The 26,239-nt window shown below is 49.6% G+C and overlaps 1 protein-coding gene across 7 annotated transcripts; it reads left to right on the top strand.

Annotated features, from left to right (window-relative positions):
* The first annotated feature begins 1,638 nt into the window (after window positions 1-1,638).
* Window positions 1,639-26,008, top strand: chd4b (chromodomain helicase DNA binding protein 4b). Of its 7 annotated transcripts, none has more exons than XM_056602305.1 (41): window positions 1,639-1,891; window positions 2,211-2,421; window positions 3,148-3,275; window positions 3,619-3,873; window positions 4,223-4,338; window positions 5,026-5,125; window positions 5,236-5,473; window positions 5,854-5,975; window positions 6,113-6,236; window positions 6,436-6,608; window positions 7,469-7,723; window positions 8,072-8,275; window positions 8,855-9,063; window positions 10,582-10,713; window positions 10,860-10,959; window positions 11,399-11,590; window positions 12,130-12,330; window positions 13,454-13,591; window positions 13,868-13,989; window positions 14,356-14,529; window positions 14,870-15,011; window positions 15,446-15,695; window positions 16,031-16,155; window positions 16,416-16,508; window positions 16,889-17,030; window positions 17,323-17,495; window positions 17,754-17,931; window positions 18,314-18,331; window positions 18,807-18,893; window positions 19,236-19,327; window positions 19,920-20,053; window positions 20,409-20,571; window positions 20,861-21,017; window positions 21,122-21,210; window positions 21,349-21,610; window positions 21,699-21,755; window positions 22,340-22,549; window positions 23,281-23,389; window positions 23,688-23,820; window positions 24,209-24,404; window positions 24,495-26,008. In XM_056602305.1, exons 2-41 carry the CDS (start codon window positions 2,355-2,357, stop codon window positions 24,695-24,697), a joined length of 6,063 nt encoding a protein of 2,020 aa, XP_056458280.1. In that variant the 5' UTR covers window positions 1,639-1,891; window positions 2,211-2,354; the 3' UTR covers window positions 24,698-26,008. The 7 variants fall into 7 exon arrangements, with proteins under 7 accessions (XP_056458280.1, XP_056458282.1, XP_056458278.1 ...); XM_056602307.1 differs by having other exon boundaries at window positions 17,754-17,943; window positions 20,427-20,571; XM_056602303.1 differs by having other exon boundaries at window positions 17,754-17,943.
* The last annotated feature ends 231 nt before the right edge of the window (window positions 26,009-26,239 follow it).

Here is a 26,239-nt window from a genome sequence, read left to right as displayed (position 1 = left end):
GTGCATGTGGTGTGCGCGCAGCCATTTGAGTGCGTGTGTGTGTGCGTGTGTGTGTGTGTGTGTGTGTATGTGTGCGTGTGTGTGGTGGGCATTCAACCGATGGTAAAAGACGACAGCCAGACATAGGCCTTTGTTCAGATGTGATCTGCATGTACAGTGGGGAATATTATAGAGTGTGCAGGAGGAAAGGAGAAACTAGTGGAGGGCCCAATGTGGCTCTATCACTTGTGTGTGCTTTTATGCCAAGGCCGTGTTGAGGCCATTAGCACCTGAATTCCCTGTATTTTAACACAAACTTGTGAATATCACAAGTCTCAGACCGCTTTACCTTATATCATTTTAACCCATTTTCAGATGATATTCATGGGCCATACTGTACCAAGTACATTATGTCTGCTATCTGGGTTTGGTCCTTCTGATCACCTGGAAAGGAGGTAGCTACTTTATCCTTTATCTTACGGGGTGAAATCACATATCATTATGTTATAATATATTAAATATTTGTATACGTATCACCTTCACAGTGAGAATAAAGACAAACTATTTTAGTATACATACAAAATTGTATCCAACGACAACATTTATAAAAGTCTAAACAAATAGTTGAAGTTTTATATATTTAAATGTTTCTGTGTGTGTGTGTGTGTGTGTGTGTGTGTGTGTGTGTGTGTGTGTGTGTGTGTGTGTGTGTGTGTGTGTGTGTGTGTCTGATTGTTTGTTTGTGTGTGTGTGTGTTTGATTGTGTGTGTTTGTGCAGTGCACAAGCACTATTCACTTTCCAATGCAATGCCAGACTTTCCCAATGCAATATTAATGGTGGTAATGGCATGACTGAATCCCTCATTATATCATCCCAGCGTGGCTGAATCCTCTGAGCGTGACAGTGTGATACCGCTAACACCTCAAGCTGCATCTTCACAGGGTTTAATTTCACACCGAGGTGTTCCTCACTAATTGTGGAGCGTTTGTACAGTACAGTGGTATTGGGGTCCAATACTGGATAGCCTCGTTGAAGATGGTTGGTTAGTGGGATAGGCTGGCTGTGGAAGGGGTCAGAGAAGAAGCAAGCATTTTCCAAAGTTTGAGGCTTTTGATCTGAAATGCTCCTGAAGTTATCTTCCGTGCAGACAGCCAGGTTCACTAGGCCCCTTGACCCCTTGAGAGGGAACTAGTATGGGGATAGAGGATCAGCATGGAGACTGAACACTAGCTAGGTGTCCATGGGCCAAGTAACACAAGGATCCCCCCAGCATGGTCTATTTGAGTTCATACTTTAGTCATGCTTATGTCAGGTGGACCCTCGGTGCATATTATGGTCTGTCACTAGTGGACCAGAGTTTCCCTGGAGACCATGTCACGGGTATTTTTTCTTTCTTGTCTTTTTATGAGTTGTATATTATGGGATGTATGCTGTTGGGAGTATTATGGTCTGGCAGTGGGCGGGGGCGAAGTGTCACCATGACAACGAGGTTGCTAAGGGGCTGGGACTAGTGGAAAGGGGAAGAGTGTGCATGCATGTCTAGCAGAAATGTACGTGCGTGCGTGCGATTGTGGTGGAGGGGGTGGGGGCAGGCTGAGTATTATGGTCTGTCGTTGCGAGGTAACTATGCAGAGTTCTACGAGTGTGGGAGGGGGGATTATTATGGGATGTCTGCCCCCTTTGTGTGTTTGTGAGGATGTTAGCTAGGCTTTGCCTGTAAGGTTGGGGGAGAGAAGGGGGACAGCGCAACGTGTTTGGGTCACTTACGGCACATTTTATTTTGGTTTCAATTGCGTCACCCTCATGAATCAATGAAGAATATTGACAGCTGTGCAACACGCTAACGTCAAAGTTATATTATTCAAAGGAGGGCGATTAAGACAGACATCGACCCGGGACTACAACACTACAGTAAGTTTCTAATGTTGAAGCATATATTGATCAAAGTTTTCTCTGATGTAGGCTACTGTAGCTGGAGAGTGGGAATCAACCAGTCATAATTTTCATGACGGACAAGTTTTCTCACCTGCCTTATTGAGTGTGAAGTGTTTCATACCACGCCAACGGCAATTAGTGACATTCAATTGATGGTGTAACGTTAGTTACCCAACTTGTTCGATCACGCAGGGGACCATCCGATGGCGAGGTAACGCTAACCCATATATATGGATCATGAGGAATGACCGAGATCATTATTAACCAATGCTTCTCCTTCTCCTGCTCCTCGCAGCGCCCACCGCCCCCTCCCTTCCCGGACACCCCAGCTCCGTGCTCCGCCAGCCCCACGTCATTTTCCCTCCTCCCTGGCGGACGGAGCAAGGTTTAAAGAGGGATTAATTCGATTTGGCAGTAAAAATTAAAACAGAAACAAATCATGTCCGGGAGCGAGGAAGAGAGGGAGGACTTCGGACCCCCGGACGACCACTCACTTCTTCTCCGCGGTAAGCTGTCATTAGAAGAAGAGTCCATCTCCCTCAGTGGAGCTGGGCTTCATGCGAAGGGCTGCTAACGCTAGCCTGCTAGCCAGCACTCGGGCCGTCACTCGCCATGACAGATTAGTTAGCTAACTTGGCGAGCGAGTGCTTGTGTTATACACTTATTATTACGTTAGTATAACGAGCTGCTTTCCCGCTCGGGGAGCGACAACACGTGTGAAACTTTCAACCGCGAAAACGTTACCACGCTCGCAAGTTATAACCTGCACTCCTTTGACATTTACTCAGTGCCGTGCGTTTGTGTGGGTGTGTGTGTGTGTGTGTGTGTGTGTGCGCGCGCGCGCTTGTGTGCGCGTGTTTGTGTTTGTGTGTGTGTGTGTGTGTGGGGGGGGGGGGTGGGGGGGGGGGTTGTGTGTGTGTTTGTGTGTGCCTGTGTGTGTGCCTGTGTGTGTGCGTGTGTGCGTGTGTGTGTGTGTGTGTGTGTGTGTGTGTGTGTGTGTGTGTGTGTGTGTGTGTGTGTGTGTGTGTGTGTGTGTGTGTGTGTGTGTGTGTGTGTGTGTGTGTGTGTGTGTGTGTGCGGATCAGTGCGACGCGTGCACAACCATTTTGCCAAGTTGTGCGAGTGTATGGCGGCTCGTGTTCTGGTGCAGTGTCCGCTGTGCGCTGCGCGTGTGTCCAGGTAGACTGCTTGAGTTTTCTTGTTGGCAATGTATGAGTATCTGTCACCGGCAGATGATGATGAACCGGAGGATGCTGCTGCTGTGTCCGATATTGAGCTTCCCAAGTCAAAGAAAAAGAAAAAAGCAAAGAAGAGTAACCGGGAGAGCAGGAGCAGCAAGAGACAAAGACCCGTCAGAGAGGTAGTCTTCTGAATGTTGCTCTCATTAATCTTGTTTAGCCTAATCTGCAACTGATCTGATATAATTGCCTGTGTTATGACTGCCTCTTATATGAATGGGAAGACTCCAATTATTACAAAAAGTTGTTGTACAAATGGATTTGATTGTATTGCACTGCCTGAACTATTTCCATAGTAAAATCCATGCATGCAGAAAAAAAAAGAGCAACTCAATTCACTACTGAAAATATGACCTTTCACGACTTTGTGGAGGTGGAGGCAAAATGTTGGGATGACTCAAATGTCGAACTCTGGCAATGGATCGTGTGGTTTCTGAAAGTGACAGTCTGTACCGTTTGGAGCAGGAGCTGCCAGTCAGCTCTCCAGAGCCCCTGATCGGAGTGGAGCCGGTGGAGAGAAACGCAGAAGACGGAGGCGGTAGGAGGTCGGAGAGCGAAGGGAGCGATTACGCTCCCGGGAGGAAGAAGAAGAAGCGCTCCAGCTCGGCCAAAGAGAAGAAGAAAGGGGGCGGTGGCACGGAGAAGGGCTCGTCCAGCTCCAAGAACAAACGCAAGGACCCCGAGCCAGAGGAGGACGATGATGATGAGGATGACAATCAGGTGAGAGTAGGAACCCCCCCACCTCGAGGATCCCAGTCAATGGAAATCTTAACTCTGATTGGGCCATCGCTGCTGGGAATTGTATTTATTATTTGGTTTTCCTATTTATTTTTTGTATTTAGCTTTGTTTGTATTTATAGATTTAAAGATATCTAAACGTCACCATCTGGAAGTGATGAGGGCTTTTTCAGCACCTACAGCACATTCCCTCCATGCATAATAACTGGATCATTTCTGCCTATCAGGTCGCTGGCGGATGTTATGGTTATGAAAGTCTTAACCTTTGACCCAAGGTGGCAGAGTTCTGAGCCTGTTTGCTGAAGTCCTCTTCCAACTCGTTGTGTTTCAGCCCAAGAGCTCCACCCAGATGCTGGAAGACTGGGGGATGAAGGACATCGACCACGTGTTCACCCAGGAGGACTACAGCTCCCTCACCAACTACAAAGCCTTCAGCCAGTTCGTCAGGTCAGACTGGGTGGCCCCTATCTTCTCATTAGCTCCTAATCTAATTTAATCGCATGCAGTGACTGTAGATTAGATGACATTCTGTTCATTGATCTTGTAGAAAAACAATATTGTCAGAATGGTTGGTCACAATATTGTGGACGTTGTTGATTTGTTAATGGCTTGATTGGATTTGTGTGAGTTTTGAAGCTAACCTACTTATCTTTGGCTACTGGACATTGTTAAAAGTGTGACTTCCCCCTGCTGTGAGAAAGCAGTGTCACAGCATTTCTAAAGAAAGCATCCATTTCATTAGGCTTTAGAGACCGAGGGGTACAGAGCTCAGTTTACTGTTGATTGCTGGCTACTAGCGTCATCCTGCCAACTAGATAATTTGATTAAGGGAAATGGATTGCTGCCATGCAAAACCTTTAAATCTTTACCTTTTCAATCTGAAACGCTTAAAGGATTACATGTGCTCATTAGATGTTTTCAGGTGTAAAACAATGGCCTTCTCTGTGCACTTACTTGACATGAAGCATATTTAATTGAATTTCCCACCTACGCCTTTACCTGTGCAATTAATTAGCCTCGGTGACAGAAAAACTGTCAACCCATGCAGTCATCCAAACGCAGTAATGGACGACATGGTGCTCTAGATGCAACGCTTAAGAACAGAGATTAAAAAACATAAACGCTTTCGTTCAGGCCGCTCATCGCCGCTAAGAACCCCAAGATCGCCGTGTCTAAGATGATGACCTTGATGATGGCCAAGTGGCGCGAGTTCAGCACCAACAACCCGCTCAAGGTAACGCCTCCTGTCCTGCGTGTGTTGGGCAGGTGTACTCACCCAGACATGCGCGTCAGGCCCATGTACGGGCAGCGTTGAGACTCTCCTGTGTTCCGCTGCCCCTGCAGGGTTGTGCCACCGCCAACGCCACACTGGCGGCCGCAAACGTGGCGGCGGCGGTGGAGAGCATGGTGGTCGCCGGGCCGGACGGAGGGGCGGAGCCCAGGAGGGCCCCGACGCCCGAACCGTCTCCCGTTCCTTCCCCCGTCCCGGTGGTCGTGGCGCCGCCGCCGCCGCCGCCACCACCACCCCCTCCTGCGGCCCCCGCCCCGCCGCTCCGCAAAGCCAAGACCAAAGAGGGCAAAGGTAAGGGGGGCACAGTTTCACCAATGGATTATGGAAATGTGGTCTTAGTGAAGCAGTGCAAGGCTGAAGCAGGGATATTGAGAGAGCTGCTATTCTCATCATTGCGTACTCTCCCATTAGTTTTGATTGTTTTTTTCATGTAATGTTCATTCACATATGTGTGCCTCTCTTGTGTTCACATTGTGGCAGTAGAGACACACACTGAAATGTAAAACGTAAGTTGCAGAAAGATTGAACTAAATCTAAATAGAGGTGTATGTATGAAGGGCATTTGGTGGTTTACAACTGTCGTCTCCCATGTCAGAACTTCACTACTGTTTTGTTTTTCTACAATGGGGTCACTAGTCTAAACAGTGTGTTGTTTCCCTCCGGATACACAGGTCCCAACGCACGCAAAAGGTCAAAGCCCGCGGCGAAGGCTCAGTCCAAACCCAAGCCCAAGAAGGTCGCCCCCCTTAAGATCAAACTGGGGGGTCTGAACAGCAAGCGCAAGCGCTCCTCCGTAAGACCGCATACCTGCCATTCCTACTTAACCGAAACACGACCAAAGGACTAAGGATCCTTCAAACGTAAACCTCAGTGTAATGCTTCATAAATGTCTAACCGCTGTTGGTTATGGCTCTGGTTCCCCTCTGCCAGAGTGACGAGGACGAGCCCGAAGCAGAGAGCGACTTTGACGAAACCAACTTCGCTGTGTCGGACGGATCGAACCGCAGCAGCCGCTCCAAGAAGAAGCCCAAGAGCACCAAGAAGAAGAAGAAAGGTGGGCATGGCAGCAGAGAAGAAAGACTCATCAGGATTATTTTCAAACATCAAGTAGGACCTGCTTGTACCTTAGTGTCGGGGGCCGACGCCCTCAGCCCTGTATGGGTACAACGTTATTTGAACCCCGATTGGCCAGAGTACGTCTTCCACCGCCCTCTGGTGTCTAACCCCCCTCCCCTTGCGTCCCCCCTGCCCAGTGGAGACGGAGGACGGCGACGGCTATGAGACGGACCACCAGGACTACTGCGAGGTGTGCCAGCAGGGGGGGGAGATCATCCTGTGTGACACCTGTCCCAGGGCCTACCACATGGTCTGCCTGGACCCTGACATGGAGAAGGCCCCCGAGGGCAAATGGAGCTGCCCACACTGTGTGAGTGCCCTAATCTCAACCCCTTCCCGCACCTCGCTTCTCCCCGGTCCCCTGCTGAAGCCTGCTGGGCTATAGGTTAGACAGGATTGGGCACGGACCCCAGATAACATGGGCGGCCTTAGGAGGAAGATTACATAATTGCAACGCTTTGCATTGAATGTGTAAGCATGCAGGAGGCCCGAGCCTTTCATCGATGACAAGGCCTTGGGTGGGATCGGATAAGATAATGGAAAGCGTGTTATTGTTATTTTTGACAATTTGGTGTCCGTTTGTCCTTCCCCCCCATTTCTTTGTCCTTCACTCTCCCTTCCTCCCCCCCCGTCCTCCTATTCCCCACTGCACGATCTGTTCCACCCCCCCACCCGCCACAACCCCCCCCCTGCCCCCCCCACACACATGCACACATGCACACATGCGCACGCGCAACACCCCTCCCCCTCTGCGTGTGCTTGAGTCCCCCCTCCTGCCCCTCCCTTTTTCCTCTCTCACTCCGTTACGCATACCTTCCTGCCTGTCACCCCCCCAACCGCACATGCACACACATACACACACACACACACACACACACACACACCAACCACTGCAACCACTTCCCCCACCTCCCCCTCCCCCTGTACTCATCCCCTCCCCTCACACCCCATACGCGCGGGCACGCCGCACACACAACCGCACACACAACCGCACACACAACCGCACACACCCCCCCCCCCCTCTCCCCACACTCGCCCCCCTCCCCACACACACGCGCACACTCTACCGCAACCACTCTCCCTCCCACCCCTTCTCCTCACCCCCCCCTCCCCCCAACCCCCCTCCCCATACCCACCACTCCCCCTCCCCCCCCCCCCCCGGCCTTGCAGGAGAAGGAGGGGATCCAGTGGGAGGCCAGAGACGAGCTGTCTGAGGGCGAGGTGGAGGATGAGGAGGAGAGGCCGGAGGAGGAGGAGGAGGGGGTGGAGGAGGAGGATGACCACCACATCGAGTACTGCAGGGTGTGCAAGGACGGGGGAGAGCTGCTGTGCTGTGACACCTGCCCCTCCTCCTACCACATCCACTGCCTCAACCCCCCCCTGCCTGAGATCCCCAACGGAGAGTGGATCTGCCCCCGCTGCACGGTGAGTGCTGCGCAGCGGCGCGCGGCCCTCTGCCGCGCGCGCACGTGCGCGGGGGTATGTGCGGTGACGCGCGGGGAGGGCACGTGGCTCGCAGTTTCCATCTTGTGCGTGTGGCTCTGGAGGAGATAAAGCTAGCGAGCGGTTCACTTAGCGCGGGTGGGCGGACCCTCTTGGTTCCATGAACGCCGGCAGGCAGCAGCCCGATGTTAATCTAGCTCTGGCTCTGGGTCTGCGTCGTTGTTCATCATCGTCGGAGTCTGAATGCCCTTCGCTGTTCCACAACGTGTCAGGACTGACACACAGACATGAAGCCTTTCATCCCCCTAACTCCCTCTCTCCCCCCCGCAGTGCCCCATTATGAAGGGCAAAGTTCAGAAGGTGCTCACGTGGCGCTGGGGGGACGTCCCGGCCCCCACCCCGGTGCCCCGCCCTGACGACCTGCCCGCCGAGGCGCCGGACCCCCCGCCGCTGGTGGGCCGGCGGGAGAGGGAGTTCTTTGTGAAGTGGTGCAACATGTCCTACTGGCACTGCTCCTGGGTGCAGGAGCTCCAGGTAGGAGGGAGGAGAGCACACACACACACACACACACACACACACACACACACACACACACACACACACACACACACACACACACACACACACACACACACACACACACACACACACACACACACACACACACACACACACACACACACACACACACACACACACACACACACACACACACACACACACACACACACACACACACACAGTCACACTGTTGAGGAAATGTCAGGTTTATTTGTCTGCTCTGTTGTGGAATAAAAGTTTTATTGGGCAGAATAGTCAAGGGACTCCCCGCAGAAAGCTTTTGGGGTTTGAACCCCAAATGGCGGCCGGCTACCTGAAGGCACCTTGAGCAAGGTGCCTTCTGTTGCTTAAAAAAAACATGTCTTATAGTAGTACAGTAAATAGAAGTACTGTTTTAGCTTTAAAGTTCTGGATTTTAATTGAATTGATATTGCGCTCGTCGGTATCTGCCTTTTCGCTCATCCTTATCTCTGTGTTGTGACGATACATGCAGCACAGACTGAGCTCGGGTCCTTCTCTCACACATCATGTTAATTACGCCTCCCTCCCCAGCTGGAGCTGAACTGCCAGGTGATGTTCAGGAACTACCAGCGCAAGACGGACATGGACGAGCCCCCGCCCGACTTCGGCGGGGAGGGGGACGACGACAAGAGCAGCAAGCGCAAGAACAAGGACCCCCTGTACGTGCACATGGAGGAGCAGTACTACCGCTTCGGCATCAAGATGGAGTGGCTCATGGTGCACCGCATCCTCAACCACAGGTGAGCACCACACACACACACACACACACTCACACATATACAAACGCACACACAAATAACCACACGCACACACACACTCACACACACAAATCTCAACGAACAGCCTTCCTCGTTATGTGTTTGCGATTGTTTTCAACCATGCATATCAAAAGTCATTTTCTGAAGTATTTTATGCATTCTTTGTAGAGAGCTTTAATGCCTGCTTTCTGCTGTTTTTAATGTTAAAATCAATCGGGGACGGGGGACTTATCTGATTTAATTGTGTTTTAGTAAGGCTATTGTTTAGTGAAGGGTTATTTGTAATTTACCTTTTTTGTAGAAATATGGAGCAAACAATGGCTCTTTAGAGGAGTAGTGTTGCCACCCCGTCGTCTCCTGGGCAGGTATCCCGTGTGTCTAGACACACGAGACTCGTACTGGTTCCCCCTCGCTGTTACTCTGAACGTGTTTATCTGTTGAATATCTCATATGCTTCTTCCTCAGAAAAACTGCTTTAAACAAAATAAGCTGCTATTGAGGTACGGGACTTTTTTCACAACCCCCACAGCAGTGCCGTGTTTCTTATTTCACTTCCAGTTTTCAGCACGTTCTTTATCAAAACAAAGCCTTTTACTATTCGACTAACACCAACCTGAGGCTAAGACCCCTTTGACTTACTAGTGGTCTGTAAGGGGTCAGCCCTAACCCCGGGGCTTTAAGGCATCTCTGAGCAGCGGGATCCTGTCATGTATAAGCTGCTGTTGGTGTTGACTTAATAGCAGCTGGTCGTGTTGCATGTTTTGTATCTGGGATATTCTCCTGTCACAAAAGATTTTTAGAGCCTGGAATCAAGAAAGACATCTGGTCTGTGGTTGCAACCAAATGCTTTCCAAATAGTTGATGAAATATTGCTTTCAATAAAATCTTTGGGTATCCGAACGTAACTTGTTATGTCAGCCATACATGAAAGTCAAACAACGTGCTGTTTTCTTATGGTTTGCATGTGAGATCTAAGTCTCTTCTCATAGGTTCTGGTCTACTAACTGTAAAGCAATCTGTCTCCTGGGTCTATTGGTTTGGGCCCACAGCTGCTCCAAAAGCACAGAGCACTGTACTTCAGTTATTCCGCAGTTCAACACTTTGGAGAACCATTCGACCGTGTATTGCCTCACTATTCTCAGAAGTTTAAGCTCTGCTAGTTGTGATTATACACAGAGGCCACTATAAATGTAGTCAATATTTCACATGAATTAACCATCAGTACATCTCCCAGCCTCTATTCAGGCAGCATAATTATGGTACTATTATGCTCTTATTAAAGGATACTTGTATTTTTTTTTCAGAATAATTTTTATTTTTGTACGTTTCAAATAAAATCCTGCTAGTGAGCCGAGGGACAGTTATTTAGCGCCTCTGGCTCAGATATGGAATGATACCTGATACTCTTCAACTATTTATTCCTTGAAATACCCCCTGGATCAGGGCTTATTAAATGTCTCCATATTAACCGGTTCTCCATGGGCCGCCTTGTCCCACCAGCGTGGACAAGAAGAGCAACGTCCACTACCTGATCAAGTGGAGGGACCTGGCCTACGACCAGGCCTCCTGGGAGAGCGAGGACACCGACATCCCAGAGTACGACGCCTACAAGCAGACCTACTGGAACCACAGGTACCAGCACATGCCCCGGCTCACTTAGGAGGGTCTTGTCGAGGTCCATGTGTTTGACTCCAAGCCCGGGTTCCGGGTGCACCACACAGATGACCCTCTATGTGTGTATCTGTGTGTGATTTCCACCCTGTCCATCCCTCTGTCAGAGAGCTGATGGTGGGTGAGGAGGGCAGGCCGGGTAAGAAGCTGAAGAAAGCGGTTAAAGTCAAGAAGGCTGAGAGGCCCCCCGCCAACCCTGTTGTCGACGTAAGACCTCTTTATAGCATGTTGCTCTGAGAGACCCCCCATACATAACTGACATCACCCAGTGGAAGTTTCATTGTGTGTGTCAATGTGTCCACATCGACACACACACACACACACACACACACACACACACACACACACACACACACACACACACACACACACACACACACACACACACACACACACACACACACACACACACACACACACACACACACACACACACACACACACACACACACACACACACAGTAATGCAGTCATGATTTCCTAATTAAGAATTCATCATTTCCCCTTTCACTTGGTGATTGTGGAATAATGTAATACACCACAGTGGTTTCCTTTGCGTGGTAATGGCCTACTTCTCATGCAGTGCTGCGTACGCGTTGGTTTGGCCTGAACAGTTTAGTAACCGGCGTGATCTCCTCCTCTCCAGCCCACCATCAAGTTTGACCGGCAGCCAGACTACCTGGACAGCACGAGGGGCACCCTGCACCCCTACCAGCTGGAGGGGCTGAACTGGCTGAGGTTCTCCTGGGCGCAGGCCACGGACACCATCCTGGCCGACGAGATGGGCCTGGGAAAGACAGTGCAGACCGCCGTCTTCCTGTACTCCCTCTACAAAGAGGTGCGCACCGCCATGGGGAGCTGTGATGAGAAATATTCTGTTTCTTCATGTTCTTGATTTATTGGTTTCTTTCTCTTTTAAATTTCTCACTCACTTGCTTTATCATGTAATTTCACACCACTAACCATTGCCTGTACTTTGGCTTAAGCCCCACATAGATGACCTTACCATGAGACCGTTATTGTATAGCATGTGTGATATGTTATCATACACATGTACACAATAGGTCCCTGCTAATGTTAATGTTAATGTTAACATGAATATCTTCTAGTCATCGTCATGGCCGTCAAATGTCCTGGCTCTATGCTAGTGTTGATGTCCTGTCTGCCCTCCCCTGTCAGTCAGTGGCAGTGGGCGGGGTTTCGGACACCAGACGCATACTAACCGGCCCCTACAGAGGGGATCAGGCCCAAGGACAAGAAGCTAAAGACGGGCGGGGAAGACACATGCTCCTCCAAAGTAAAAGATGATAGTAATACATCTGTTGTATAAGAGCTACAGCCTGTTGACCATCCTTTCCCCTTCCCGCTGGGCCCTAGGGCCACTCCAAAGGGCCCTTCCTGGTGAGCGCCCCCCTGTCCACCATCATCAACTGGGAGAGGGAGTTTGAGCTGTGGGCCCCGGACATGTACGTGGTGACCTACGTGGGAGACAAGGACAGCAGGGCCGTCATTCGTGAGAACGAGTTCTCCTTTGAAAACAACGCCATCCGTGGCGGGAAGAAGGCGTCCAAGATGAAGGTAAGAGAGGGGGAGAGGAGCCAGGGCATGGAGGGAACACTTGTTACTATTACTAGTTATGGTCCTATCTTTCAAAGCTGGTAGAGCATGGCATTTGACTAAGACCAACAGGCTCAACATACAGGATCAACATACTTAATCACTGAACTTAATTATATCCTTCATCATTTTGTAATTTTTATCATAAAAAAATGGATTTAAGTTTTTTATTATTAGAAATAAAAAGAATTCCACCACTATTTGCATTTGGCAATCGTGAGTTGACACTACCAAGGATACGGGTTCAATTCCCCATTGGGGCCAACCTGTCATCATTTTGTAATTCTTCTTATAAAAAAAAAAAATGGATTTCAGTTTTTTATTATCATTTTTAAAGAAAGTTTTAAAAAATAAATAAAAATAATTCCACAACTATATTGCATTTGGCAATCGTGAGTTGACACTACCAAGGATACGGGTTAAATTCCCCATTGGGGCCAACCTGTCACGGGTGAACGATACCCAGGAGCAGAACCAGAGGCAGGGGCAGGGGACGGTGGTATCCAGGAAAGGGTCTGCTTAAGGTAAGGGGGTTCAGAGGGGTTGGGGAATAACCATGGGGTGGTGAAGGCGCCGCGGGGCTGAGAGGCGGAGAAGAGGATGATCCTTGGCAGAGGAGAACCAAAGCTAGGAGTAGGCACGGGACCAACAGGTGTAAGGGAACAACAGGAAGAAGTAACGAAATGAATGGTCACTGAGAACTATCGCCCAGAGTAGTGAGCTACCGACTGATTTCAGGCATCAATCCAGCGACAAGTGGACTTAGACCTGGGGTTAATATACGGCAGGGTCGATGAGTAGATTGAGGGCAGGTGTGTTGATGACAATGCCCACTAGGTGTGTAGCTAATCCAGGGACCAAGGGGAGGGGCCAGACACGCCCACTCCAGTCCGACAGGTTCACAGAACAGCCCGTAACGCTATGGTTCACGGCTGGGCCATAACACATCCATCCTAAGAAGTGTATGCACTCCCTATGCTTTATGAGGAGTGTGTCTATTATGAATGGCAGTCAAACTGCATAATGGACTTCATCCAACCAGTGATCCACTCACCCCCTGGTCTTCACTCACGTGCTCCGACAGAAAGACTCCCCAGTGAAGTTCCACGTGCTGCTGACTTCCTACGAGCTGATCACCATCGACCAGGCCGTGCTTGGCTCCATCGAGTGGGCCTGCCTAGTGGTGGACGAGGCCCACAGGCTCAAGAACAACCAGTCCAAGGTGAGACCACTTAGCAGCTTGAGGTTCAGCTCTTGTCTGTTGCATGACTAACACAAGTGAGGGTGAATCGTGCATATTGAATAACTTTAGTGTTGTTTTGTGTCTAAATGTATATATTTGTGGTAATATGGGTATCAAAGTCCACATAAGGATATCCTTTATGAATGGAAAACATACAACAGTTTCAACAGGGTTTAAGTTTGAAACGAAACCTTCTTATAGCCTTTAGCGAAGCTCCACTGGTGGTAGTAACTCCTGAACCCTGTTGTCCGTCAGTTCTTCCGGATCCTCAACAACTACCCCCTGCAACACAAGCTGCTGCTGACGGGAACCCCTCTGCAGAACAACCTGGAGGAGCTGTTCCACCTACTGAACTTCCTCACCCCCGAGAGGTTCAAGTGAGTAGTCTGCACATCTGGGCCCGGAGCCCCAGGGCCTGGCTTTGGCCTGGGTGTTCAGAAGTGGCGGTCAAAATGCAGACATCCTGTGAACTACATTCCTCTTCTTGTGAGGTCCTCAAAAAATAAATGAATAAACAGTTCCTTCCTCTCCATTTAGTCCTTGATTCATTCCTTTTTTTCTTACGTTCTTCTCTACTTGTATTCTTCCTCTGTTCCTTCCTTATGTTCTTCTCTACTTTATTTATTTCTTTAAATCTCCTCCAAAGCCCTTCATCCCCATATGATCTGTACTTGTAAAGGAACCTTCAGCCCATAAAACAACCATTATTGACCGGATGTTGTTTATTTGCTTTGTGCCTGCAGCAATCTGGAGGGTTTCCTGGAGGAGTTTGCGGACATCGCCAAAGAGGACCAGATCAAGAAGCTCCACGACATGCTGGGCCCCCACATGCTGAGGAGGCTGAAGGCCGACGTCTTCAAACACATGCCCTCCAAGACGGAGCTCATCGTCAGAGTGGAGCTCAGCCCCATGCAGAAGTACGTGAGGGAGGAGAGAGGCCAGGGGGCTCCACACACGGGCACAGAGTCAACGCACGGGGGAAAGGAAATCTGGGATCCCTTTCCCTTTTCTCCCTGATAATATCATGAGATTGAGACGCACCATTTATGATTAAACAAAGGTTTATTGACCATTGTATTGTAATGGCCCTGAGTTGGCAGTAGATAAAATATAAAAGGGAATGTTTAAAGATAAATTGTAAATATTTCTGATTGAGGAGGTCAGTTCTTAGTAAGCGGATAGTCTGAATTTTGAAGACGCTTTCAGGCTGACTAACATTCAGGAACTGAAATCTGTATATTTTTTCTTGTTTACCAGGAAATACTACAAGTTCATCCTGACGCGTAACTTTGAGGCGCTGAACACCCGCGGGGGCGGGAACCAGGTGTCCCTCCTCAACGTGGTGATGGACCTCAAGAAGTGCTGCAATCACCCCTACCTCTTCCCTGCCGCTGCCATGGTAACGCCTCGCAACCTATTCATGACTGAAATCTTTATATATTGGGTCAAGTTGTGCGAATGTATTGGTTGAGAAGACGACAGTTAACTCATTGCAGTAAATGCTTCGACTTTCAGATATTTTTGAGATTTTTTAATTGATGACATTGGTTAAAACCTTCTTTGTGTTTGAAAACGCTGACCACTGTTATTAGTTAGGGTTTCTAAACATTATATAGTGGTATAAGCAAACAGAAGTATCGCTCGCGCTGACCATTAGATAAAGCTTATAAAGCGACACTAGACAGCTTGCTAAGACTCAGTGTCAGCAAACCGTCTTTGAAGTGTTCAGAGCCACAGTGGTCGCCGGCCACTTCATAGACGATTGGCTCAGACTCAACACCGCCAACATTAACCGGTGACATCGGGGACCTTCCCGTGGCCTCCCTCCCCCAGGAGGCGCCCAAGCTGCCCAACGGCATGTATGAGGGCGGGGCGCTGACCAAGTCCTCGGGGAAGCTGCTGCTGCTCCACAAGATGATGAAGAAGCTGAAGGAGGGCGGCCACCGCGTGCTGGTCTTCTCCCAGATGACCAAGATGCTGGACCTGCTCGAGGACTTCCTGGAGAACGAGGGCTACAAGTACGAGAGGATCGACGGGGGGGTGACCGGGGGCATGAGGCAGGAGGCCATCGACCGCTTCAACGGTGAGCACAGCCTATGTGTAACATCTTCTTAAGAGCCTCGCCGCTGCCTTCTGACTGCCCCCCCCTCCCCCATACTCATGCACACTTTACACTTTATATTATTATATTGTAGATATTACATTATTGTTTCTTTATTTTTGTATTCATATACAGTTGTTTTTGGCTTATCATTTTCTTCACTGCCCCGACATATCAGGAAAACAAATCCTTCCATTTGCAAACCTAGCTCTTTCTTTCGTTCTGATTTCTTTCTCTCTTTGTGTCTGTTCCATGGCAAACAGCATTCACAGAATGCGTGGCTCATTCAACCTTGATTTGTTTGACTCGTCCCACAGCTCCTGGCGCCCCCCAGTTTGCGTTCCTGCTGTCTACCAGGGCCGGGGGCCTGGGCATCAACCTGGCAACCGCCGACACCGTCATCATCTATGACTCCGACTGGAACCCTCACAATGACATCCAGGTACATTACACCAATCTATAACTCATTTCACCATCTCAAACATGACTTTCACTTACTGCACCACAACAAGATCTCAAAACACATCCTACTTTAAAACTAAATCACGTACATCGCATCCAAATCCTCATTATCACATACATCGATCCATAGATAACATCAAACACATCTATGGCACCAGTATCTCTTCCTTTCTGGGCCCTCCCTCCTGGGACCGTGGGGGTTGAACCTTAACCTCCGTGTGTCCTGCTCCTCCCTGGCAGGCCTTCAGCAGAGCTCACCGCATCGGCCAGAACAAGAAGGTGATGATCTACCGCTTCGTCACGAAGGCCTCGGTGGAGGAGAGGATCACACAGGTAAAGAGGGAGCCTCCGCCCGCCCACCATCGTCTGAACACCATGCACCTTAATCGCCTCTGTGCTCTAAGATCGTCATTGTGATTAAACTGTTTGGGTTGTGATGCTTCTATTTTGAACGTCCATCATGGCACCCGTTGCACTCCCAATCGTCCCTGAATGGAGGGATTACTCGTTCTGTCTTCCGTCCCAAGGTTTCTTTTCGATGACTGAGGTGGACCTTCTTTACCCTTGGTTCAGGGGGGTGCTGCACAATGTGTTCTGCGAAGCCCTTTGAGGCTGTAGCTGTGATTCAGGGCTGTATACAAATCCAAGCCGACTGTACCCGACATTGCTTCACGGCGCATCACATTCAATGCCTGTGTGGTGCTGCTCCCCAGGTGGCTAAGAAGAAGATGATGCTGACCCACCTGGTGGTGCGGCCCGGCCTGGGCTCCAAGACGGGCTCCATGTCCAAGCAGGAGCTGGACGACATCCTCAAGTTTGGGACGGAGGAGCTGTTCAAGGACGAGCTCGGGGAAGGTAGGCTGTGGTCACACCCCAGAGGCCAGTGGATGGGTCTGCAGTTGACCTGCGCTCTGTCAAGGGCCATGTTAAGTTAGGGATTAGGTTAGAGATCGTTACATTAAGGGGTTAAATTCCGGGAGATTGTTCAATTAAGCATTTCAGTCGTATCTCTAAGGCTGAGGCTAAATAGTTTCAGGATTGTAATGAAGTGCTTGGTGGGGTTAGGTTCTGGGCTACGATCTCATCATGGAGCATGGCCGCTCACGCCCCTCCATCTTGTACTCCACGTGCCTCTCCTCCGCTGCAGGGGACAGCAAGGAGGAGGACAGCAGCGTGATCCACTACGATGACAGGGCCATCGACCGGCTGCTGGACCGCGACCAGACGGTGGCCTCGGAGGACACGGAGATCCAGAGCATGAACGAGTACCTGAGCTCCTTCAAGGTGGCTCAGTATGTGGTGAAGGACGAGGAGGATGAGGTATGTTTTCCCCCCCCCCCTCCCCCACCACCAAGACTCAGTAACTGGGGCCAGCCTCTGTACACACCCCCAACGCTCAAATCTTTAGTGTGAACCAAACAAATGTTTATTTCATTTGAATAATCAACTTTCCCACGTCTTAGATGTGACATTCATGGACATTCTGTCTAAACTAATTCTCTGACGAACTAAACCAACAAACGTCCCCAAAATGTCCCCTTCGGTCCCCCTCCCGCCTCCCCTCCCCCTGCGTGCCAGGAGGAGGAGGTGCAGCGGGAGGTGATCAAGCAGGAGGAGAGCGTGGACCCGGACTACTGGGAGAAGCTCCTCCGCCACCACTACGAGCAGCAGCAGGAGGACCTGGCCCGCAACCTGGGCAAGGGCAAGAGGACCCGCAAGCCTGTCAACTACAACGACGGCTCCCAGGAGGACCGAGGTATAAGACGGGGTACAGAACAATTGCAACAAGCAACTTTTACTACCTACTCTACATGTGCGCGTGCGCTGTGTGTGTGTGTGTGTGTGTGTTTGTGTGTCCGCTAGTGCTCCTGGTGGTGTGTTTGTTGGTGTTTGTTGTGTTGGTGTAGGATGCGGTGAGGAGCAGTGAGTGTGTGTCGCATGTCTTTGTGTGATGTCTGTTTTGGTTTGTTTGTCACAAAGTCGTCTGTCTCCGTTCTTCTGTTGGGTTAAACCGTGAGTCTTTTTGTCAAGTTATCTTTTTTTTTAAAACATTGAAGCATTCAGCGCATCCATTTCTTGTTCTTTTACCAAAATTTAAGTTCTTCTTCCCCCTCCCCCCCACTTTTCCTTGTTTGCAGAAGGCAGAGGTAAAAACAGTAAGACATTTTCTGTTGTCATCTTTACACATTAAGTATTTTTTGTATTTTTGAGACAAATTGTGGTCAAAGTTGACAACAGGATGCTGAGGGTTTCCCCAGCAGTGACGAGTGTCTCTGCGTTTTGTAAACACACGGCAAAGTGACACCTTGCATCTGTGTGTCTTGCCTTGTCATCATTGTTATTATTATTATTATTAGTGCTTCCATCCAATCCTCTCTGCTTCTAAATGGCATAACAGATTTCAACTGATTCAGACAAAAGCTATTTTATTTTGGACAGACTGTTCAGAATAGTTGTCGGTTAAACAGCACCCCCTCCTGGATAAATGTGTAGTTGATAGTAGGGCTTTTTATATTTTTTATTTTTTATATTATATTTAATCTTTTTTTCTCATTTTCATCTTGGTTTTTATGTTTTTAACCCTCCTGCGTGTGGTCTGCCTCTCCGTCTTCCCCTCATTGCTTTGATCAGATTGGCAGGAGGACCAGTCTGACAACCAATCAGATTACTCCGTGGCCTCAGAGGAGGGAGATGAAGACTTTGATGAAAGAGCTGAAGGTGAGGTTTAACACGAGACGAAGACATCATCATATTGGCACTAGTCTACTTCTACTCTGTGTCTTTATAGGGCACAACAGGAAAGATAAAAAATAGTGTCATTTACATTAAATCTTCTTTAAATATGATCTTCTTTCGTTGGAATTCTACACAGTTTGCTTATATTACACAGCTCAACTTTTTTAAATGACATGTATTCAGTTGTGTATTTAGATATTGCATCAGATGACCTCGACCTCCATCCATCCATTGTATGATATGGACCTTTACTTCTGTGGGTTGACCACCGACCCTTGACCTCTGCATGTACCTGGGCTCACTGAGTGCTTCCCTTGTGTTCAGCCAACGCCCGGCGGCCCAACCGCAAGGGGCTGAGGAACGACCGGGACAAACCCCTGCCCCCCCTCCTGGCCCGGGTGGGCGGCAACATCGAGGTGAGGCCGCTGACCTACTTTCCAAACGGACAGGAACTTTGGGGGTGGTGCTTTTATCCCTGAACCCGTCTGATTGGAGGAGGACTCTGCAGCATTGTACTTCAATATATATCATATGTGGCCTTTTTTGATATGAATGGCGCCGGTGAAAAACATGGAGATGTTTTTTCCCCTGAACTACATACAGCCTATGTAGACAAGCTTATGTTCCATCCAGTCACCAAGCTAGGCTATGTAGTTAGAGGATTGAATTATAATGGAGATTCACACACTTTTAATCCAAGTGCAAAATAGTTTAGCAAATAGCAGTTCACAGATGTGCTTACGCACTACAAGGATAGTTAACATTGGCTTTTAGCGCAGACTAATCTCCTCAGCTCTAATCACTACAACGGGTTGGAGTAGCCTTTCTGTTCCTTGAAAAGTAGTTCTGGGTACTCTGGGAAGAAACGTGCTTGATGTTTTTCCTTTTCACCATAAACCTTTCTACTGTATACTTGAGTGCCATTCACCAGAGCAGTGCTCGGCACTACATTTCTCCTGGGTCCCCATACCGGCTCTAGCCGTTAACCCCGGTCTGTCACCCCCCCAGGTGTTGGGCTTCAATGCCCGCCAGAGGAAGGCCTTCCTGAACGCTGTGATGCGCTACGGCATGCCCCCCCAGGACGCCTTCACCACCCAGTGGCTGGTCAGAGACCTGCGGGGCAAGTCTGAGAAGGAGTTCAAGTGAGTCCCCCAGACCCTCACCCTAGCCCAAATGGTGTTCCATCACTTCCACCGCACGCCTAGCTGTGGGCCTATAGAGCAAGACACCCCCACCCCAACACGTGCTGCTAAATTAGATGAATCTGAATGAACTGCATAAAAGTAACAGTAAATACATAGCATAGACATCCCTCCCTCGATGTGGAGCTCTCAGGGCCCTCTTCCTCCCGCATGTATCCCCCTCGTTAGGACCCAACTTAATTCTTCGGGGGGGTTTGTGTCTGATTGGTTCATAGGTCCCACAGTGTTTTCTGTGGTTGTGTCTTATTGGTACATTGGTCCCAAGTGTTTCCTGTGCTTGTCTCTGATTGGCTAGTGGCGTTCCTCTCCTCAGAGCGTACGTGTCGCTCTTCATGCGGCATCTCTGTGAGCCGGGCGCCGACGGAGCGGAGACCTTTGCCGACGGCGTCCCACGCGAGGGGTTGTCACGGCAACACGTCCTCACTCGCATCGGGGTGATGTCGCTCATCAGGAAGAAGGTAGGTGGTTGTTGAGGGAGGAGGATTTAGTTAGACATATATATATACACGGTTTGTTTAGAAATGATAACGTATAGTATGAACAGACATTTTTATTGTTAACATAATCTAAAATAGTGAAGGCCATTTTGAAGACATTTTTTATGTTGTTTATTTTGGTCAGCCGAACATGACTTTTATGTGTCAAAAATAAAGAAAAGGTGTTTCCATTAAAGCCTTCCATGCAGACAGTCCTCCATTCCCCTCCACGGCCTGTGTGGCTCCTGATGCGTGGTGATCTGGCCCCCAGGTGCAGGAGTTTGAGCACGTCAACGGCCAGTGGTCCATGCCCTGGATGGCCGAAGTGGAGGAGCACAAGAGGGCCGCAGCCCTGGCAGCTGGGGAGGACCCCAAGACCCCTTCTACTGGGACCCCCGCAGACACACAGCCCAACACCCCCGCCCCAGGTACACACGCACGCACGCACACACAAGCAGGCAGGCATGCACTCAGTCACTCAGCTCAACATACACACCGTTCAACACACACTCAATTCCTCCTGTCCTGACAGAGGATTTGACTAAACTGGATGACAAGGACTCAGAGATGAAGAAGGAGGGAGAGGAGAAAAAAGCAGCCTGCAAAGCAGAGGATCCTGAGGTACAGAGCCTCATCCCCCGCAACACAAACGTAGTGCTCAATCGTACACAAATAATGTATAATATAAAACACGGAAATGATGACTAATGACTAAATACACGGAAATGACTATACCAATGAAATGACGGCCCCTTGCAGATCATCGAGATCCCCGACGACGTGGAGAAGTCTCCGGGCTCAGAGAAGAAGGACGAGGAGGGAGACCCGGCGGCCGTGAAGGAGGATAAAGAGGAGGCAGGAGGCGCCCACACAGACGAGGAGAAGGAGGGAGAAGGAGACACCGCCAAGGAGAAGGACGACAAGGAGAAGCCTTCGGAGGCGGCTGAGAAGGGCGTGCCCATGGAGGTCAAGGGGGAAGGTTCAGAGGGCAGCGGGGGGCCGGAGGACGCAAAGAGTAAAGGTGAGAGTGCCTGCGGTTCTGGGTGGAGGTGGAGGCGAGGACTCTGGGGTTCTTCTCTGTGAGGTTAACCCTGGTTCTCCTGTTTCAGCGCCAGACAGCAAAGAAGACAAGATGGACACCAGTCCCCCTACAGAGGAGAAGAAAGGTGTGTGTGTGTGTGTGTGTGTGTGTGTGTGTGTGTGTGTGTGTGTGTGTGTGTGTGTGTGTGTGTGTGTGTGTGTGTGTGTGTGTGTGTGTGTGTGTGTGTGTGTGTGTGTGTGTGTGTGTGTGTTGGTGTAAGAGTGTATGCAAATGGATATGACAACCTTTCCCTTAAGCCTTAAGATTAATATCTAAAGTGTGATGACAGGTGAGCTCAGACCTAGGTAAACGGAGCATTTCACTTTCCCTGGCTACATATTACTGTAGTCGACCATCTACAAGAGTGTATCGGGAACCAGAGCTCGGCCAGCATTATTCAACTACGAACACTGTGTAGAGAATGAACATTGTCAAAAAGAAGCGTATTAAAACCTCCTTCTGACGGCTTCATCCATTTGATGGAATGGATGGCAACAGGAAACAAGGAGTACCTCCGCCCCTTACAGAATTGAACCCCCGTCCAAGGCTCTGCGCTGCCTTCCCCAAGAAGCTTTGCTGTGACATAGTAGGACCGGATCCCAGATCCCCACACACATCCAGACAAACTGGCTCACGCACTCTCCCCTCCTCCCCCCTCTCCCCCCTCAGAGCTGAGGGATCTGAAGGAAGGGGTGAAGACGGAGGAGTCTGGCAAGCTGCAGAACGGAGAGAGCACCAAGGAAGGAGCCGCCGCCGCCGCCGCCGCCACAGCCACCGCCGCCGCCGCCACAGCCACCGCCCTCGTCAACGTCAGCGAGGAGAAGAAGAAGGCCACCAAGCAGCGTTTCATGTTCAACATTGCTGACGGAGGATTCACAGGTGTGTGTGTGTGTGTGTGTGTGTGTGTGTGTGTGTGTGTGCTGGTATATAAAAAGAAGGAGTACCGTATTTTCCGGACTATACGTCGCTCCCGAGTATTAGTCGCATCAGTCAAAAAATGCTCCATGACGAGGAAAAAAACATATATACGTCGCATCGGTGTATAAGTCGCATTTATTTTTAAACATTTAAACAAGAACGTTTAGTCTGGAGAGACTGAATAAAATTGCAATAGCAATATAGGTGTGTCGGTCCCACTCGTAGTTCTGAGAGTATACCGAATTCAGTGACACCGGGATTCCACCGGACGCGTATGCGCCGCGGTCCTAAACCTGAGCGCACGATCGGGAGGTGGAAGTTGCGCGGAGGGCTCCAGTTTTCGCCGGCCAAGTCATGCGCCTTGATGTGTGTGACAGCTATGTTGCACAACATTGCAGCTAAGGCTGGGGTAGCTTTGGTTGAACCGGAGGACATTGAGGACGATGACGACGAGAATATAATTTATTCGGTGGTGCAGTAGGCTTGCAGCGTTCAGTTGTAGGCCTAATTAATGACGGTGCCATCTTGCGGCCGAAGATTATGTACGCACAATTTTGGCATATAAGTCGCTTCGAAATATAAGTCGCAGGGCAAGCCAAACTACAAAAAAACCGCGACTTATAGTCCGGAAAATACGGTATAGCCTTGGCTGTCATACTGATGTCGTCCCTACTTCCTGTTTGTCGTTGCAGAGCTCCACTCTCTCTGGCAGAACGAGGAGCGGGCCGCCACCGTCACCAAGAAGACCTTTGAGATCTGGCACCGTCGCCATGACTACTGGTTGCTGGCGGGCATCATACAGTATCCTTGCAGAGGCAATGTAAGGAGGCGGCGTTCGACCGTTTCCTCATGTCCCTCTCCTCAACACACAACACTGAAGCGGGTTTAGATCCACACGCATGCACAGATAAATGATCTGCGCTGTACTGTTGCAACAATTTGTATAGAATCAACAAATTGATTTTGGCTTATGTTCGTCAGTGGCCGATATGTTGGTCTGTTAGCGTCCTCTCACCTTGCAGCCACACATAGTAGAGCCCCCTAATACAGAAGTGCTTGAGCTGTGGATGTCATGCCCCTTGACCCCAGCGTTCCCCAGACACGGCTACGCCCGCTGGCAGGACGTGCAGAACGACGTCAAGTACGCAATCCTGAATGAGCCCTTCAAAGGGGAAATGAGCCGGGGCAACTTCCTGGAGATCAAGAACAAGTTCCTGGCGCGCAGGTTCAAGGTGGGTCTCCGCCTGTCACTCTGTCTCTTGCTAGGAGTTACCTCTTCCTTACCTGACATTTATGTTCTCCCTCCTTTCTGGTTCCAGTCAAGCCCACCAAATAAAGACCCGGTGGTATTGGGTCAGGAATTGGTCTTTTATGGCTCTTAAGTCCCATAAATAGACTTTTCCCTTACATAGAAGTAACCGCTTGTTCCCCGATCACTTGTGGCCTATCATGATGCTTTATGTGTCGTTATACAATGATGTCATTGTGTTACGAGGCTTTAAGCAAATTCTAACAAAATAGCTCATTTGGTTATTACGCCGCCTAACCGCCCGTGCGTCCCTGCGGTCCTCCCTCCTCCCTGACCCTCCATGAATGGCGGTTCCTCTTCTCTGGTCCCAGCTGCTGGAGCAGGCGCTGGTGATCGAGGAGCAACTGCGGCGGGCCGCCTACCTCAACATGTCCGAGGACCCCGCCCACCCCTCCATGGCGCTCAACACACGCTTCAGCGAGGTGGAGTGTCTGGCCGAGTCCCACCAGCACCTCAGCAAGGAGTCCATGTCGGGGAACAAGCCCGCCAACGCAGTGCTGCACAAAGGTGAGGACCAATCACGGTATAAGCATGCCGCTGCTCCGACCAATCCAATGCGACGATGGGTTTCACATCAACGCCTCCACGTTCTTTCAGTTTTGAAGCAGCTGGAGGAGCTGCTCAGCGACATGAAGGCTGACGTCACACGTCTCCCGGCGACCATCGCCCGGATACCGCCCGTCGCTGTGCGCCTCCAGATGTCCGAGAGGAACATCCTGAGCCGATTGGCCAGCCGGGGGCCTGAGGTCCAGGGGCAGAACCAATTGCAGAGCCCGCAGCCGATGCAGGTGCCACGCTGAACCGGAGAACTCTTCCCCACCCCTCTCCCACACCTAAACTGTCTGTCTGCGACCCTATTGGCTAGTGTAGCGGTGACATCACTGCCCCCCTGCCCCTCTAGGCAGCCTGACCCCCCCTCCAACACCCCCCCCCGTCTCTTGACTAGGACTGCACTGCCCGCTCTTACTTTGAAATAACTGGAACCATAGAACAAGGGTAGAGCGTAAGAATGGGTTCTCTTAACGACTAATTTATGTATTACTAAGGCCAAACGGCCCATCTCTCTGTACTAGAAACACCCATTCAAAACCTCGAAAACCTGAACACTGTCTTTGGGCCAGTTCACTTATGTCGTCTCAGCAGGGTCAAATGTTGTAAATATGTATTATAAACATGGAAAAAATTGCTAGATGACAGCATTTATATATTAGGAGTATCGGTGCTTTGGGGTACATTTTGGAATATCGAGGAAAACAAGGGATCCGTGATGCTTTTTTCAGTTGTGTGGGATTTCGGCTTTTGTTTTGAGTTCCTTCAGGCTCAGCCTGTGCTGTGTGTGTGCGTGTGTGTGTGTGCGTGCGTTTCTAAAGATAGTTGGGCATCCTCACGTGCATCTCTACTGTGGACCACCCCGTCCCTGAGGACTGGCACAGTTCTCGGGGAGTCTAACAAGGGGAGGTTGATTATAGAGTCACATGGAGATACGCCCGTTTCAGTTTGGACTACACCTCAATTGAACTTTAACCTCAAGACTCTTGGACTGTTGGCAAATCACAGCGCCACCCTCCACTAAATACAAACAGTCATATGTTGCGTGTTTTGTATGTGCTGCTGCCCACGGCACCGCTGAGAGAGACGAGAGGATGTTGTTACCGTGTTCATCCGCGTGACGTTTCACCTCCCCATGCATTAGGAATGTGGTACATTCCTGACTGTACCACAGAGTTATTCGTACTACCTTTCCGCTCAGGTGTTTTTGGCCTGTGATAGGCTCTCTCTTCCACTTGGGACACGCCCCCCCCCCGACCCCACCCCCAAACAGCACCTTGACATTCCTAATTGTACCACAGAGTTATTCGTGAGGGTAACCCTAACCCCCCCTGTCTTATGACTTCTGCAGAAGGACCTGGAACAGGTCGGAGATAGGTACATAGGACAACGTTGAAAACGATGGCAATCTTAAGTTAATTAAATTTTCTTACCGTCTGTACTTTTGTTTTACATATTTGAATATTATTATTATTATTATTATTATTATTATTATGGTCACCACCTTGTTGTTTTTATTGTTGATGTACGTTTTTAAGGACTACAATAAAAATAAAACAAACTGTTTCATAAGCTAATAGCATGCGTCCATTTAATTGCAAAACAAATGTTAGGACTTGTGGTATGTACCAAAAGAGAATGAGCTTTAAACAAAGCTATTTAATAAACAAAAATGGCTAGAGTAAACAATTTTTTCTGATTTCAAATAATAACTTAATTTCAATTAAAATAAAAGGATAAATCCATGTTACATTTATAAAAGGCCTGGAGGGAGGAGGACAGGAAGTCAGGCC

This window comes from Gadus chalcogrammus, chromosome 11, assembly GCF_026213295.1.
Source record: "Gadus chalcogrammus isolate NIFS_2021 chromosome 11, NIFS_Gcha_1.0, whole genome shotgun sequence".
NCBI classification, from domain to species: Eukaryota; Metazoa; Chordata; class Actinopteri; order Gadiformes; family Gadidae; genus Gadus; species Gadus chalcogrammus.
This window is presented reverse-complemented; position numbering and strand designations above follow the sequence as displayed.